The 15,925-nt window shown below is 36.7% G+C and overlaps 2 protein-coding genes across 5 annotated transcripts; one reads left to right on the forward strand and one right to left on the reverse strand.

Moving 5' to 3' along the window:
- The first annotated feature begins 359 nt into the window (after positions 1-359).
- Positions 360-9,736, forward strand: LOC111016835 (uncharacterized). Of its 2 annotated transcripts, none has more exons than XM_022292374.2 (8): positions 360-734; positions 3,453-3,845; positions 4,531-4,598; positions 4,728-5,126; positions 6,052-7,372; positions 7,706-7,833; positions 8,205-8,346; positions 8,872-9,736. In XM_022292374.2, exons 1-8 carry the CDS (start codon positions 497-499, stop codon positions 9,555-9,557), a joined length of 3,375 nt encoding a protein of 1,124 aa, XP_022148066.1. In that variant the 5' UTR covers positions 360-496; the 3' UTR covers positions 9,558-9,736. The 2 variants fall into 2 exon arrangements, with proteins under 2 accessions (XP_022148066.1, XP_022148074.1); XM_022292382.2 differs by having other exon boundaries at positions 361-734; positions 7,739-7,833.
- Positions 9,737-11,847: 2,111 nt separating this feature from the next.
- On the reverse strand, positions 11,848-15,663 carry LOC111019723 (delta(24)-sterol reductase). 3 transcript variants are annotated; one of them, XM_022296149.2, is made up of 3 exons: positions 15,499-15,663; positions 12,900-14,172; positions 11,848-12,605 (listed from the first exon to the last, which is right to left on the reverse strand). In XM_022296149.2, the coding sequence occupies exons 2-3, from the start codon at positions 14,145-14,147 to the stop codon at positions 12,147-12,149; spliced, it is 1,707 nt and encodes a 568-aa protein (XP_022151841.1). In that variant the 5' UTR covers positions 14,148-14,172; positions 15,499-15,663; the 3' UTR covers positions 11,848-12,146. The 3 variants fall into 3 exon arrangements, with proteins under 3 accessions (XP_022151841.1, XP_022151850.1, XP_022151876.1); XM_022296158.2 differs by having other exon boundaries at positions 12,900-14,188; XM_022296184.2 differs by having other exon boundaries at positions 15,373-15,512.
- Positions 15,664-15,925: the final 262 nt, after the last annotated feature.

Consider the following 15,925-nt stretch of genomic DNA (forward strand, 5'->3'; position numbering starts at 1 on the left):
AATGATTAAAATAACCACATTTTAAATATGTAGACCAAAACGAACTAAAATTGCACAATAATCAAAATATACGTTTTGAAAAAGATGAATCCAAAAATCACAAATATCACCTCATCTAAAATAATTACAGAGGTAAATGACATTATACCTCAAACTTCTATTCCGACAGACTATTTTTTAAAAGTCAGGTCGAATGAGTACTTTTTTACCAATTACTTCTAAGCTATGCTCGTTTTGACGGGTTAAATAAGTAACTAGTGATCAAATATAAATCTATGGTGCAGTTTATCCCAAAAAAAACCATAAACCTTTTATGTTCCCCATGTATATATTGAGACGACGTGTCGTACCATTATAGAACGAACGTGATCGTTTTGGGATTACTCGACCCGCGACCCGTTTCAACTGCGGGCATTTCACATCCTATCGAGTATCGAGTTCTTGGTCTCGACAGTCTTGGAATCGGAGTCTCTGCCACTGCACCATCGATGAAACAATGAACTCAGCTGCTGCAGCTGGAAGACGACTCTTTGAGGGAGTAGGTGATGGCCGGTTTTGTATCAACACTGAGAAATGGAAGCTATTTCTGGTGGTCGTTGCCGCACTATTGGCATCGTTGGCTTTCAAATCTAATGCATCGGAGACAATTGGAGAGTGGCAAATTCTTACCAAACATAATTTTTCTTCTCAGATCAGACTTCATCCGCATATTCTGCTTCTCGTCACACTGCCTTGTAAGCTTTCTATCATTCTCTGATGTTGTTTTATGGCAGAAGTAATCAACGTCGGTAGAGTAGATAGTTCTCTTTTGTTTTAATGAGATTCTGTCTGTATTTAAACGATACGCAATGTTTAGTTGATTAGGTGTTGTGATCATTTTTATTGCATTTGGACTGAAATTTTCGGGTTCGCGTTTCCCACTTTCCTGACCGTGTGACGGGGTTACAATCTGCGTATTCAACTTGAGCGATTGGTTGAAGTTCAAAAAGCATACAGAGGCTTCATTGTGCGACGTTGATGTATTTAAGTGGCAAGAAGAGTACTTTTGAAGAAATTTACTCTTCAGTTTACACATCAATGGTGTAAATTGGAGCTGAAAAATTTGGAAAAGATGTTGATAGTATTGGTTTGCTCATTTCAACGCCCAAATTCAAAACTCAAAAGTATAGGGATTGATTTGTTTACTACCTGGAATAGGACCTCCCTACCAACGAAGAAATCAAGCTCACTGCGGATTGATAGAAGGCTATTTGGGTTAAGGTGTTAAAATTCTTTTGTTCATCTTTAATCTCTTTCATAAAAGCAGTGAGTAGAGCAAAAGGTGAAGATGTGGAATAAGCCTTTAAAGCACCTCAAAGATCTAAGGTTCGGTTCCCTTAAGGGATTTTATTATGATGTGAAAGTTGAGACTGCTAATTTGAGAGATTCTGGTTTGTGATCAGAAAGCTTTCCAGTCTATGGCTGTGATTAGAAAGTTGTCTCATGTATCAAGATTCATGGGGTTCCATCTCAAAACCAATTGGCAATAAGAGAAGTAGCTCATGTCTATTATAAACCATTGTTAAGTCCCTTCTTTTATCAATGTGGGATCCTTAACATGCCCCCTCAAGATGGTGCCTCTTTTGGGTTCACCAATCTTGGATCGGATCCCATTTTGGACCGAATGCTCGTTTGAGCTTGTAGGCTCTGATACCATATCAAGATTTATGGGTTCCATTTCAAAACCAATTGACAATAAGAGGAGTAGCTCATGTCTATTATAAACCATTGTTAGGTCCCTTCTTTTATCAATGTGGGATCCTTAACATCATGAAGATTGGTATGAGAACCTGACTGCTCTGCTAGAGCTTTCAAGTCTCATGTGCTTTAAAACCCTGTCTTGTCAGAAAAAATCCACTTACTTTCTAAAGAAAAAGACCAAGCTTGATTTGTAGCCTGAAATGTTGGGTTAGATTCAGAACCGATGAGTTTAGATTTTAATGCTAGCACCAGGCAGCTCATGGAAAGTTTTTTTCATTCCCTAGAGGCTGGATTAAAGTTAGGAACCTACTTGTTTGTTAGCATGTGGATGACCTTTAGTTATTGTTTAGAGCAACATCTGATGAAGAAGGTAGCAAAGGAGGGGTGCATGGATGTTCAATTCCATGTTTGAGAGAAATTCTTTTTAAAATTACAATCATACGGACAGCAGTCTTTGGATATAAAGAGAAATGAAAAATTGGTACCTTGCAATTATGGTAGCATGGTGGAAAGGTTGGGGCAGGTGGCTTATTGTTTGCAGCTATCTCTGGTGGAAAATATTTGTCCTTTTTGTCATCTATCCCAACTGTGGCTATCTAAACGGACAATTTGAGACCTGTTCTGCCACCTCCACAACTCACTTTTGAGTTAGAATTCTAGCTGTGTGGGGTAAGGCATATGGTGGCTTCAGAGAAGGGTGAACGATAAGTCTTAATCCAGTGGGAAACTTAGTAAGTCCAAGAAGTTACATGTGAATCCTTTGAGCTAACACCTACCCAGTTTCCCTCATTTCACTTTGAGGATGAAGTTTGGGTAGAAGGTATTAATAGAGATTGAGGCCACCTGTACGCATTGCATATGTGGGGAGGAGAAAGTGAATGGTATAAGGGAGAAGGGCGAGTAGATAATGGTTTTGCATTGTCAATGGAAATTAACTTGGGCCTTTATGGTCCTTTTATTTGTAATACCATTTGTTGGGGATTTGTGGGAGTAAGCAAGGGAGTTGGTTAGGTGTTGTATATATGGGTAGGTGAATATGTATAAAGAGAAATGGTGAAAGGAGATGCTAGTCAAAACTGATTGAGCCGAAGGAAGCCTCCCCTTTTGATATTGGGATATTCTTCCATTTAGCCAATTTAGCCTGGATTTGTACACAACAAGAACCCAAAAGAAGCTGTTCCTAGGTGAACTGCCCAGCGCACATCCAAATAGTTGAAGGGTAAGCTGTCCAGCTATCCACCTTTCTTGCAAAACATTAGGTCTTTGAGAGATTCAAAGATAAACCTAAGGCTTTAAGGAGAAGGTGAAGAATTTTCCACCAACATCTTAAAGAAAACTCATCAGTTGGACTAAAGATAATTGTGTTGTGTCATTCGCATACACACACACACACACATCTATATATATATATACAATTATTTTTTTATTAAACGAAACTTTCATTTTGCAAATGAGAAATCTCCACTCTTTGGTCTCCTATGTCAAAATCTCCAAGCATGTCTCTGTCACGGCAAAAATGTAAGGGGGAGAGGGTCTCTGTCTCAGGCCAATTGAAGCAAAAAAGTTTCCTCTAGGTCTCCGAGACTCCGATAAAGGAAAATTGAAAATTTTACATTTCTTAAATCGTAGTGATGTAATTTAGGTGATACATAGTATATATATATATATTTTTAATTTTATATGTTGATGGATAGTCAATTATTCTTTTGCAGGGTCTGGTGAGTCACGAGCCCTAATGAGAGATATAGCACATCTGATTGAAAATAAAAAAGAAAGCTATAGTTCATTAAAGCTGATGTTCATGTACAGAAACACGGAGAAGATGTTAGTACATGCAATTGGTGCTACATCAGAGGAGACAAATGTTATTTTCTACCATCATTCTGTATCTTACAAGTATCAAGGGAGACTAACGGCCCAAAATATAGTATTCTCAATTTATCCATCCATGTCACTATTGCCTGAAGAACTCCCCTTTACGCTCTTGAATACCCCCGAGGACTTGAAGTCCTTCCTTGATTCAACTGATAGGGCCTTGCTTCTCATGGAATTTTGTGGATGGACCCCAAAATTGCTGTCCAAGGGGATAAAGAGTAATTTTACAGGTCTGTGATGTTACTACTGTCCTGTACCTCTTGTCACCGTCAGATTCCCTATTTCGTTTCTAAATGAGCAAAGTATGATTTGTTTTATTATTTTTTAATTCAATGGTGAATTAGCATTAGTGTCTTGTAGGACATTTCATTGGACTTATCACTTAGTTTATTTGTTATGAAAATAAATAACCTGCAAATGAGAGTTCGTCTATTGCTCATGCTTTGAAGGTAATGTTGGACATGGCTGACACCCGACAGTTTTTATGGTTGCGGTAGGGTCTATGCCAAAATGTTTTTATGCCAACAAAGTTTTGAAAATCAACTAATGTTATTTGTTGAGATAGTTCATGAAATTATGTGATTCAGGACAAAAGTACATAGATCACGTTTTCTGACTACATTTGGGTTCATCCCATTTATTTGCAGAAACAGTATTTTTCTTACCTGCTCCTGGAATCAACTTCGTGGTTTTTTTCCCCTGTTAAATTTATTTTGCACCTCTTTTCCCCATTTAAGCTGTTTTAGCTATTTGTCTGTAATGACATTCTTCATGAATGATACTGCCGCATCTTCTAGTTAGCTGAAAGAAAATTTTTATACTTGCTTGTGGTTGTTTTCGATAGCTACTCCTGGCGTTTCTCACTTTGTTTTTTGTATTTACAAGTATGAATATATATACAACATTTCGTTGCAGATGATCTTCTTGGAACAACTGATGAATGTGATAGAATTCAAACATCGAGAGGGAAGAATAACAGCAAGGTGGCTAGCTATTTTTATTTACCACTATGAGATTGGTTTTAGAATATAACAAGAAACAATTTCTTCCAACAAATTTCTCATCTCTTTCTTCTCTCCTGCGCTGCACCCTCTACTTCCGGAAAAAAACAGTCTTGGAACAAGAATACGGACATGATGTGTAGTATTGAAAAAGGATATGATGGAGTTCCTTGGCTTGGGGAGTTCAGTTCAGGAAATGAAACTTCTTTTACAGAGACTAAGTCTACAAATCATTCTTTTCCATCATCCTGCAATATTGAAGACTTCGAGCGGTACAACTCTTTCTTCACAAATTTATTAGCTGTTGCCAGAGAACTCTTCCTGCCCAGAGAGAAGCATGGGTTTGGTCTGATTTCCAATAGATTGATGCTTTCTTCTCTTGGAATTGAAGATTCGGATTCGTGGTTTGCAGCACTTCGTTTTGCTGGATGTCCCAGATGTTCAAAAATTCTGAGAGAAGGTGATGACCTTAAGCAAAATTTACAGATGAATAATTTCATTGTTTCAGAGGTAAGCTGATTTTCAAACATAGCTTTGTTGATCCAAATCATTTATGTTGTTCATTCCTCAACAACATTATTTTGCTTGTTACCAAAAGGGGGATATCAAAAGATACTCAAATGATAGCCCCTCAGCCTGGCCAATATTGCTTTATGGGTGATTGGTTTCTCTATGATGTACATCTAAATACACCACTGTGATATGAAATGACTCCACTAAGCTGCTTGTTGAATTTTTTTGTTTTGTTGCTTTTAATGTCTTAATATGTGTGTAGCCAAAGCGAGCATAGCTTAGTGGTAATTGTCATATATCTCCAACCAAAAGGTTGCGAGTTCGAATCCCCATCCCCACATGTTGTACTCGAAAAAAATGTGTGTCTGTGTGTTTTTTTCTTCTTCGGAATTTTAGGGCCTTATAATGGATCAGATAAGTGAATGCAAATGTTTGTGTGTTTAATGACTCTGAAACAATTGTGGGGGCTCCTGTCTTCTTAAGTACCAACATCTTATGACTATAGCTGCTTCTGAAAAATAATTATTTCATGTGTGTTTTACACTACCAATTTTTGGATACTTCTTTTATGTGAAGCCGATACTCCAAGACCTTTAGAATCTAGAAACAGAACTTCAAACATGAAACATTGGATTTGATATTTTGCTTTGTGATTGTCTTAGAAGATGAATAGAATCACCTTAAACAATAATTGAAGAACGAAAAAAAAGAACACCTTAAACACATCTAGCATTTGGAACAGTGTGATTCTTATTTGCATGCGTATTCAATAATCAAGCTTATATCTAAATAATCGGAAAAAAGGCCCTTGGCATCTGCCAGAATTGAAAGGAAAATGGAGTTCTAAATCTTGAAACAACCAATAATGGGACTCTTTCCTTTTATATAATTTTCTTTTTTTGGAATTTGTGTTAACATGTAGCTTGAAGTAGATGGGAGCAGTCAGCAGCCTGCTTTGCCAGTCAATAAGCCATCAATAATTCTATTTGTGGATAGATCATCCAACTCATCAGAATCTAGACGAGAAAGTAAGGTGGCTCTTGGTGACTTCAGAGAATTAGCACAGCAGTATTGCACTTCTTATCCAATAACTGAACCTTTGCTCCAAAAATATCCAATTATGAGAGGTACCTTGGAACCTCCCAGATTAAAGTTGTCTCCAGCATCTCGGTTGATTAAATTGGAGGATAAGATGTCTGCTGTCATGATTGTGAATGAGGGAAAACTTGTCACTTTGGATAAATTAACTTCAGAACTGCAAGGAAATTCATTGCCTCAGATCCTATCACTGCTTCAGAAAAAGGAGGCTAAGTTAAGCTCCCTCGCAAGGAATTTGGGGTTTCAGCTCTTATCTGATGATATTGATGTTAAATTAGCAAGTTCGTCGCCTGAGGTGACAGAAGTTCAACCTTTTGAAGTGTCACCAGAGATATCCCAGGAAGGCCCTGTGATACATAGTGTTCAACTGGATGAAGATCAGTCGAATAATGGCAGATGTGTGTCCGCCAAAGAGCATATGGAAGCTTCAGAATTCTGTACCGTTGAATCTTCTCCCCTGCAAGATAATGAGAAGAGAACTAGCATTCATACAGTTGAGGATCATGATTTTATACAGTCTGATGAATCAGCTCCCCACCAGAAATTAGATGTTGCTCAAAACATTAAAGTTGAAGAAAAATCTTCTTTAACAATGGAAACATCTTTGGATGAGAACCTCCACTTCCAAGGTTTTGAAGGTTCATTTTTCTTCTCTGATGGTAACTATCGATTACTTAAAGCTTTGACAGGTCAATCGAAGTCCCCAGCTTTGGTAATAGTTGATCCCCTTCTGCAGCAACATTATGTCTTTCCAGTAGAGAAAACATTAAGCTATTCTTCACAGGCCGATTTTTTAAGCAGTTTTCTCAATAGAAGCTTACTTCCATATCAACACTCTGAGTCTGTTATCAAGAGCCCTAGGGCAGCTGTTAGCCCACCATTTCTTAATTTGGATTTTCATGAGGTGGATTCTGTTCCTCGGGTTACAGCTCTTACTTTTTCCAAACTTGTTATTGGTTTCAACCAATCTGAATCCATAAATGAGTTCAATGCATATAGCAAGGATGTGTTGGTTCTGTTCAGCAATAGTTGGTGTGGCTTTTGCCAGAGAACCGAAGTAGTTGTTCGTGAAGTTTATCGTGCGATCCAGGGTTCTGTTAATATTCTGAAGAGTGGATGTGGAAAGGAAAAAAAAATGTTAAGTGGTAAGTGCTTCGTTGCTTGTCCTCAAAATTGTGTCAGGACTTTTGAAAGTGCTATTTTCTTTGTCTTCGTTGTCTTCTTTCTAATTTTCTTGAAATGCATCTGGGTATGGGAATTTTACAAATTGTCTTAAAATGATATTACTATTTCGCTCATTGATTTTCAATGGTTTTCATGACTTGCTAGATGCAAAGCTTATCTATTTTGAAATCTTAGTATATTAGTGTAATAAATTTTATAGACATGCTGGTTGATTTTTGGTGCTATAGAAAATGGTAGCAAAGTATTTTTTTTATCTGTTTAAATATTTGAATCAATTTTCGAATGGTCTACAGGACTAGTGTTTTTATTCACATTGCATTTCGCAGAAACTCAGACAGATCTACTATCAAAGCTTCCGCTTATCTACTTAATGGACTGCACACTGAACGATTGCAGTTCAATTTTAAAGTCAATTGATCAGGTGCGCTTTTCAGGATTGACATCTGTTTCTTTCCTGTCTGTAGAACTTTGTCTTTTATTTTCAATGCTTTTCTGCAATCAGTGATTTCTTTATTTTATCATGTTAACTGACTAGTCACAATTGACGAATCACTCCATGGTATGATATTGCAACAATATTATGTATCCTTTGGTAGAAAGGTTCTCATGACCGATCAATGGGATACTAATGGACAAGTTAACATTGTTACCATCAAACAAAATTCAAGCCAAGATATTTAAAATATTTTCGTAATTTTGCACTTTGGAAATTGTTCTCTGTAACTGACCAATTTTGTAGTTACTTCATTATTCAATTAATAGTTAACCTTTGTGTAAACTTGGAGCATGCAGAGAGAAGTATATCCTGCACTTTTGTTATTTCCAGCAGAAAGGAAGAAAGCTATAGTGTATGAAGGTGATCTAGCCGTAAACGATATTATTAAATTTGTGGCAGAACAAGGAAGTAATTCTCAACATCTTATCAATCAGAAGGGTAATTTCCAACTAAGATTTTCTATTACCCTTTATTGCTATTCTTACCACCTGTTGTCTTTTGTTTGCATTATGATGGTGTTGGTTCCTGTATCCGTTGGCTTGCTAGTTTATCCATGTTACATTTGTATGCTTCTACACTTATACCATAATATTCGGTCCTAAAATTTCCACATGTCTTGGACATAGAAGCCAAATTTCCGCTTGGATTAGTAACAATCATGTTTGATATTTTGCATGCTCCACTTCATTCTCTCTTTGAATGTGGCTGGTTCTGTTGCTTGAGAAATTTGGCTGTACAGAGTTTAAGATTAAATTGAAGTTGAGAGAATAACTTTTCTGTCTCGACTTTCACTGAAAAATTTACTGGACAGTGGCATGGTTTTAGACATTTGCCTGGGATGTCTTTTTGAGTTTATGCGAGGGATGTCCTCAGGAATGATTTTTAACTACAGAATTGAACTTGGAAGAAGACAGTCAATGTCAACATTTTGACTAGAATCTAATTTAGCTGGTTTTCTCATAGGAATTCTATGGACAGTGGGCGAAAACCGAATTGAACCCACCAAGTCATTTGAAGATGCAGGACCTACTCATCTTCAGGAAAAGGATGCTATTCTGAATGAAAAGTACCACGAAGTCCTAATGACAGACAGGAAAGTGGAAAGTGCTACAAGATTCAGTCACATAAACCTCCATATCGCAAACGGCGAGGATGATTTCGCACCTCCTATAACTGTTGGATCGATTTTAATCGCCACCGACAAGCTTGTTGGTTCACAGCCTTTTGCTAATTCTCAGATTCTGATTGTGAAGGCAGATCAAACCATTGGTTTCCATGGCCTGATAACCAACAAGCACATCAGATGGGATTCTCTCCAAGACTTAGCAGAAGGTTTAGACGTGCTAAACGAGGCGCCATTGTCTCTTGGGGGACCACTCATAAAACGCAAAACGCCTCTCTTGGCCTTAACTCAAAGAGTTTCTAAAGACCTGCATTTCGAAGTCCTACCGGGCATCTACTTCCTGGATCAGGTAGCTACAGTACAGGAAATAGAAGAGATCAAGTTAGGGAATCACTCAGTTACTGGATATTGGTTTTTCTTGGGTTATTCAAGTTGGGGTTGGGATCAGCTGTATGATGAAATTGCTGAAGGAGCTTGGAGATTATCCGACGATAGCACGAGTTACTTAGAATGGCCAGAAGTTTGACAACTTTTTGCTGCACCATAAGAGCTTTTAGAGCTAACAAAACAGGTCAGTGCACACAACTAATTCATACAAAATGAGACCATTTGATTTGCAAGATTGTCATGTTCATGATGTACAAATTTGGTGTGGCTGGATTTTTGTAAAATTGCTTTTGTAGGTAATTCATTCCCACAACCTAACCTCTATCCATGTTCCTTGAGTATAAGGGGGTTTTTGTTTTTAATTTTTTTCCATTTTAGAATCTTAATCAAGTTTCAAAACTTTAAAATATTCATTTGATTTAAAATTTAAAAAACAGTTTAAAAAAGTGGTTGTGTTGTGCCGAAGGTGAAATAAGAGAGGATGTGAAAGCATGTTGCTCTTGAATAGATTTGAAATGTAGGGTTTTTTTTTTTTTTTTAAATAAAATGTTTGGCTGCAGAAAGAGTTTTCGTATCAAATATCAGTCGTTGGTGTACAAATTTGATTATTCCTCAAAAGGTTAAAAAAAAAAAATTAATGGAAATATTGAAAAATCGTTAAAAAAAAAGGTAAAAATACTATTTGGGTCATGTACCTTCAAAATTTAATTTTGGTCTTTATATTTTTAACTTTAATTCATTTTAGTTATTGTACTAAAAAAAATATTTTATATTTGTAAAATTTTGTCACAAATTTTATATGTAATTTATAAAGTAATGTTTTATATTTTAAGAAATACATCGAGTGTAATGTTGTGTTTAAATTGTGATAGAATAAATGAGATTAAAAGTACATTTAATAAATCAAAATAGTCAATAACCAAAATAAACATTTTAAAAATACAGAAATTTAAAATAAACCAAAGTTGAAAGTACATGAATTATTATAATCATTTTGAAAATTATGGACTACGATGAATTAAATTTAAAAGTGCCAAAGACTAAAATAATATTTTAGCTTTAAAAAAATAATTAAACTATGTTTTTTTTTTTTGTCTGAGTTTAATTTTATAGGTCACTTTGTTTTTGAAAGCTATAGTTCAGACTTTAGCCCATGATGTTACTTTCAACAAGTAGTTCAATTTGGTCCATGATGTGTCACTTTCAAACGACGGTTGTTGATTGGATAGGTTTTTATTATTCATTTTATAATGCCGATGTGGCAAAAATGATATATTTTATTTATTATTATTATTGCTGATGTGGCATTTAAAAAATAAAAGATATATAATTTTCTCCCTGTCCTCTCCCTCCCTTCCCATCTAAAGTTTCTTTACCCCAAAAGGAGGTACGAACAATGCTACCGGAAATAGTGATCGAAATTTAGTTGGAGTTGGTCGGAGAAGTAAAAAAAAAAAAGCTTTTTTTTTTCTTTTTCCTTTTTTGAAGTAAGGAAATACTCAGCTTGGTGATAGTAGATAGCCTTTTATGTGCTTTTTAAGAAGTGAGAGGAAGGAGAATTAATGGGTGGGTGTGCAATTGCATGTAAGAGTGAGAAAAAGATGAGATGAGAAATATACCTTTAACTATTGAACTACTTTTCTCAAAATCTTTATTGTTAATATAGAAATATTTAAATGTGAATATGTAAATGGCAACTGAAATATCAATTTGTCAAAGGGATATTTAGAATACATCGATGAAATTCGATAGTATCAATTTAAATATTAAATATAGTCCAACTAGTTAAGTTATATATCTTTAACTAAAAAGTTAGAAGTTCAAATCTACACCTTTAGTCAAATAAGGAAAAAAAAAACCTAAATATTTATCCAATCTCAAATAATAATAATAATTGTTTAATTATGTAGAAGTTTTTCAAGTAGAATATTAGTTGATTGGACTTTTACTAAAATTTTCATTAAGACTTTTTTTTCCATTAAATTAAAAGTTTGGACAATTTTTTTATAATAAGTTTGGATTCTTAAAAAAATGTGCTTTCGTTCTTTTTTAGTACAACAGGGCATGTGTTCAAATACATATACTTTTTTTTAATATAACATGTGAAGTAGGGGATCGAACTCACACCTTCTTGATTGAAATTATATGTCAATTACCCCATTGAGTTGGTTTCAGTTGGCTAAAAAAAAGTGTTTAACGGGTCCATATACATACATAGAGCTAAATTATAAGGATATAGAGTTAAAAAGTTGTATTTTAGAGAGTGAATAGTATAATGGGTCAAAAAGACTTATTAAACGCTGACGTGATAAATTTTTGAAGATATTTGACAATTTAGTGAATATAAATAGTAATCATTACTCTTCAAGAGAAGTTTTTGAAATATTTTAAATGAAATTTCATGTTATTCATAGTTTTGATCTAAAACATCCATCAAGATCATCATTTTTATTACATTATATATCTCCACCAAACATTCAGCTCTAACATCTCATCTTCCTATGGAAACATAGCATCAAAGAGGAAAATCTGATGATAAACCCATCAAGTTCAGCAGTTCAAACTACGACATTTCCAAATAATAACCACTAAGAAGCCTAGGAGGGTCAGACAAGCAGCAACTCAGATCATATATCAAACTTCAAAACCATCATTTTCTGGATGATTAGAGAGAGAGAATTAAGGAAGAAAACTCACCAAATATTTGAGCATGGAGTGGAGATTAGTTTTATTGTGGTTGATCCAATTCTGCATAAGTAGTTTCATGATGAGCTTGTTCAAGTTCAGCTTCTCTCACTTCCTTCTCAGTTTTCCTTCCTTTTTTGGACTTGTAGTATACAGTCATGAAGGTTCCTACAGCACCATACTTCTTCCGGCATTGCTCATACAGTCCACCATCAAACATTCTCCAGAAATCTTTCTCATTCAGTTCCGACACCGCGTATAGAGCCTGGAATCCATGGTTTTCTAGAAGCCATTTCTCTAATCCTCGGACAGCCTCCGAACCATCGAAAACTTCGCCCCTCAGGACGGGGCCTGGTGCATAGTACAGTCCAACATCTGTGTACATCTGCGCGTAGTGCGTGTCTCCCTGTCGACGATGAAACTCAAATCCTGGTTCCGGATATATCATGGTTTTGACTGGAAGCTTGAAGATTCTGTGTGGGCAGAGCCAAATGGGGTAAACCTGTGCAGAACACACAAACAAATTGCTGTTGTTAACCAAGTAAAACTTCATACTTCCATTGAAATCCACTTCTAAATTGTGAACGGCTCATCAGCCATTTCCCTATTACCACTGCCCCGCTCTTTATTTGTCCAATAGTCAAAAATAACAAGAGGTATATAAAAACAAACACTAAAAACATGCACATAAATAGTTAGAATGCAAAATCTTGCCCCTCCCATGAAAGTTTCTAGCTCCACACCTCCAGCAAATATATAAGAAAAACCAGAAGTTTTAAGGTGAAAAAATCAATACCTCCAACTCGCGATGAGCCCACTCCAAAGCATCCGGAACCTTGTAAAGAGGAACAAGCATATCTTGAATTACATGCATTTCGTGATAATAGTTTCTGATAGCTTCACCTTGAGTAGCTTTCAGCAGAGAAACTTTGGGAGGCATAAGCCATCCCATGAAAAACCTGAACCACCACTGATCTGCAAATGGAAGAATGAGCTTTCCCTCCCAATACAAAGACCTGGTGTGCCTATGATAGTACTCCCTTGTAGGAATATACTCCACAAACTCCCCTCTCTTCAGTGCCGTAGCTGCATGCTGGTAGAACCATGGTTTGAACCACCACCCGATATTATTGATCACATTTCCCCTTTTCTTAGCCTCCACTTTAGAAGCATATCTACCTGACATGATCACAGCTTCCGAAGGAGTATAAACCATAGTTTCTACAAAATCAGGAACCTTCTCTGGATTGTCTTGATCTCCATCTCTAGGTGCGAGAGAATCCATGTAAGCCTGTCCTATATCTCTTAAAGTGCCTATGTATGGTTTATATGTAACTCTCATATACTCTTTAATTGGTATAAGCTTGATCTCGGCAGCGACTAGAAGGCCAATTGTCCCCTGGGACCATGGGATTGCATAGAAAAGATCCGAGTACTTGTTATCTTTGGTAGCTCTGACAACCCGGCCGTCTGCTAGGACAATCTCATATGCGACAACCGTGTCGGAGAACAAGCCGTAGAGATGGGAGCTTCCTTCTATACCATAGCCATTGATGAGTCCCCCGACAGTAAGATCATCAAGTTCAGCAACCACGGCTAGAGAGAGATTCAGTGGAACAGTGGCTCTACTTATTTGGCCCATGTTCACAAGGGGCTCAACTTTGGCAATCATTCTTTGTTGGTCAATTTCCAGAATGTTTCGGAAGGCTGATAGATCAACCTCGAAGTGGCGTGCCCGTTTATAGTCAACATTTCTCATTCCAACTGCGATCCAGGGCTTTCGAGCTGTGCAAACTAGGCCATCCTTGGCTGGGTTCCTCTGTTTCAGGCGCTTCACAACTTTCTTGACATTTTCATCGTGTTGCTTCTGGCGTTTCTTGTAGGACTTCCAAGCAGATCTGACGTCTCCAAGATATGTGAAGAAGTATAGGCTGAATGATATGGGAAGAACAACAAAAACAACTAAAATCCATCTAAATTGGACGAAGTAGTCCACCCAGACCTTCTTCCTCTTTCGGCGCAGAGGAGTCTGTAGATCTGACATAGTGCTACCAGATTATATCCTCCTCCTGTAACCGATGAAGACTAAAAAATGGTCAGAAGAAATTTCCAAGTTGGCACTTAGAATAAGAAGGATAGCAAACGATCTGGAAAAATTAACACGTTTCCCTTCTTCGTCAGAGAATGACATCCACAAAAAGACTATACACCACTACCGAGAAAATTGACAAAGTCGTCACGAATTACCATCTCTAAACAGCCGAAGAAACAGAAACGAAAGGGAAGAATATTCCAGGCTCCAGCATTTTCAGAGGAATGAAAGCTCATCTGTTTAATTGTGCACAGATGCATGCGCGTGCAGCAATAATAATAAGAAGAGTTGGATACAAATACAGAATCCAACATCCTAATATTTTTTTCCCAAGGCAGCAAAGGAATGATAAATTAAGGAGACAGCCAAATTCCGTCGTGGAATGGTAGCCGGCTTACAAAAAAAAGGAATATAAATTGGAGATAAGATTTAGAGAGGTACTTGTTAGTTAGTTGAAGATCTAAACCAGATAGAATTAAATGACCAGGAAATCTTAGCTCCAATTAAAACTTTCAAACTCTGCATCGTAATTAAAGTGGATCCTAGAATTTCTTGCTCACTCATTTTCCCATCAACCAAACAGAGGACAAACAGAGAAAGCACGAAAACGAAGGAATAAAATGCTGCATGGATAGAAACTCATTTTTCTCAGCATAAAACAGTAGTTTCCGCCAAAAATTAAACAAAAAAGGCCAAAAAGTACGACACTCGGAAGAAACACCGGAAACTTCTGCAATCGCAGGGAGAGAGAGAGAGAGAAAGAAAGAGAGATAACCTGCGAAGAACAAAAGTGAAGCAAACGAACCGATAGATCGGAACCGTATCAAAGGTCGAGCTAACAAGTGGAAGCATGAACATGAGAAATTAAAGCGACAGCACTTGATTGGCAAGATTACACTACTTAGAACCAACAATCGTACCTAAGAAGTCTTGTCCTCAATTATTTTCCCACTCCAAAAGGAAGCAAAGCAAACATACAAGTCAAGAAATCCAAAGCAGACAAAGCCGAAGAAATTCATGTACTAAAATCATATCCGAGTTTCACTTTCCTTTTTCAGTCGACGAAAGTCCAAAATGCATCGTTCATTTCCAAATAAAAAATTGAAAAAAATGGAAACAGAGAGAACAAAAGCTACAAAATCGAAATGATGACTCGTAGAAGTTATAGTAATCATACTTCTCGAAAGAAGAGACAGGCGGAAGAGCTTTCGGAAAAGCAGGAAGATGAGATTGAGAGGGAAAATGCAAAGAACAGACAATCTCCGGAGCATGGACGATAATGAGGTTCTCGATTAGGGAGTACCTGAAGCTGCGAAAATGCGACGGCGGCGGCGGCGGAGGAGCGATCACAGAAGAGTGAAGGAAGTGAGTGAGATGGAGTGGTATGGGGGAACTTATAAGGTCGCGACGTCTTCTTTGGCGCGCTCTTCTTTCTCTCTCTTCCCTGCCCCATCGAATCATGACTGCCGCTGTCTTCATTATATCTTGCAACAAAATTATACCAAATTTAATTTAAAAAGAGAAAAACAAAAGTAAGTAAATAAATTATAAATTAAAGTGAAGAAAAAATACATTTTTATTTGGAATTGGTGTCATTTTTTGTTGAAGTTTCAAAAGTCATTTTTAGTCCTAGAGATTTGGAAATTGTAAACTAGTTTTAAGTGGGTGTTCTTTAAAGCTGATTTGATATTTTGGTAGAGTAATAGAAAAGTGACGTGGTGTTTTCATTT

Source organism: Momordica charantia (genome assembly GCF_013281855.1).
Source record: "Momordica charantia cultivar OHB3-1 chromosome 9 unlocalized genomic scaffold, Mcharantia_2.0 BLBB01000009.1, whole genome shotgun sequence".
NCBI classification, from domain to species: Eukaryota; Viridiplantae; Streptophyta; class Magnoliopsida; order Cucurbitales; family Cucurbitaceae; genus Momordica; species Momordica charantia.

What these genes read in the sequence shown, in the direction of transcription:
- LOC111016835 (XM_022292374.2), top strand. Translation starts at nt 497, where the DNA reads ATGAACTCAGCTGCTGCAGCTGGAAGACGACTCTTTGAGGGAGTAGGT. An exon ending in TTTTAAAGTCAATTGATCAG is followed by an intron (nt 7,834 to 8,204) that starts GTGCGCTTTTCA and finishes TGGAGCATGCAG; the next exon opens with AGAGAAGTATATCCTGCACT. An exon ending in ACATCTTATCAATCAGAAGG is followed by an intron (nt 8,347 to 8,871) that starts GTAATTTCCAAC and finishes GTTTTCTCATAG; the next exon opens with GAATTCTATGGACAGTGGGC.
- LOC111019723 (XM_022296149.2), bottom strand. Translation starts at nt 14,147, where the DNA reads ATGTCAGATCTACAGACTCCTCTGCGCCGAAAGAGGAAGAAGGTCTGG. An exon ending in GGGCTCATCGCGAGTTGGAG is followed by an intron (nt 12,606 to 12,899) that starts GTATTGATTTTT and finishes TGTTCTGCACAG; the next exon opens with GTTTACCCCATTTGGCTCTG.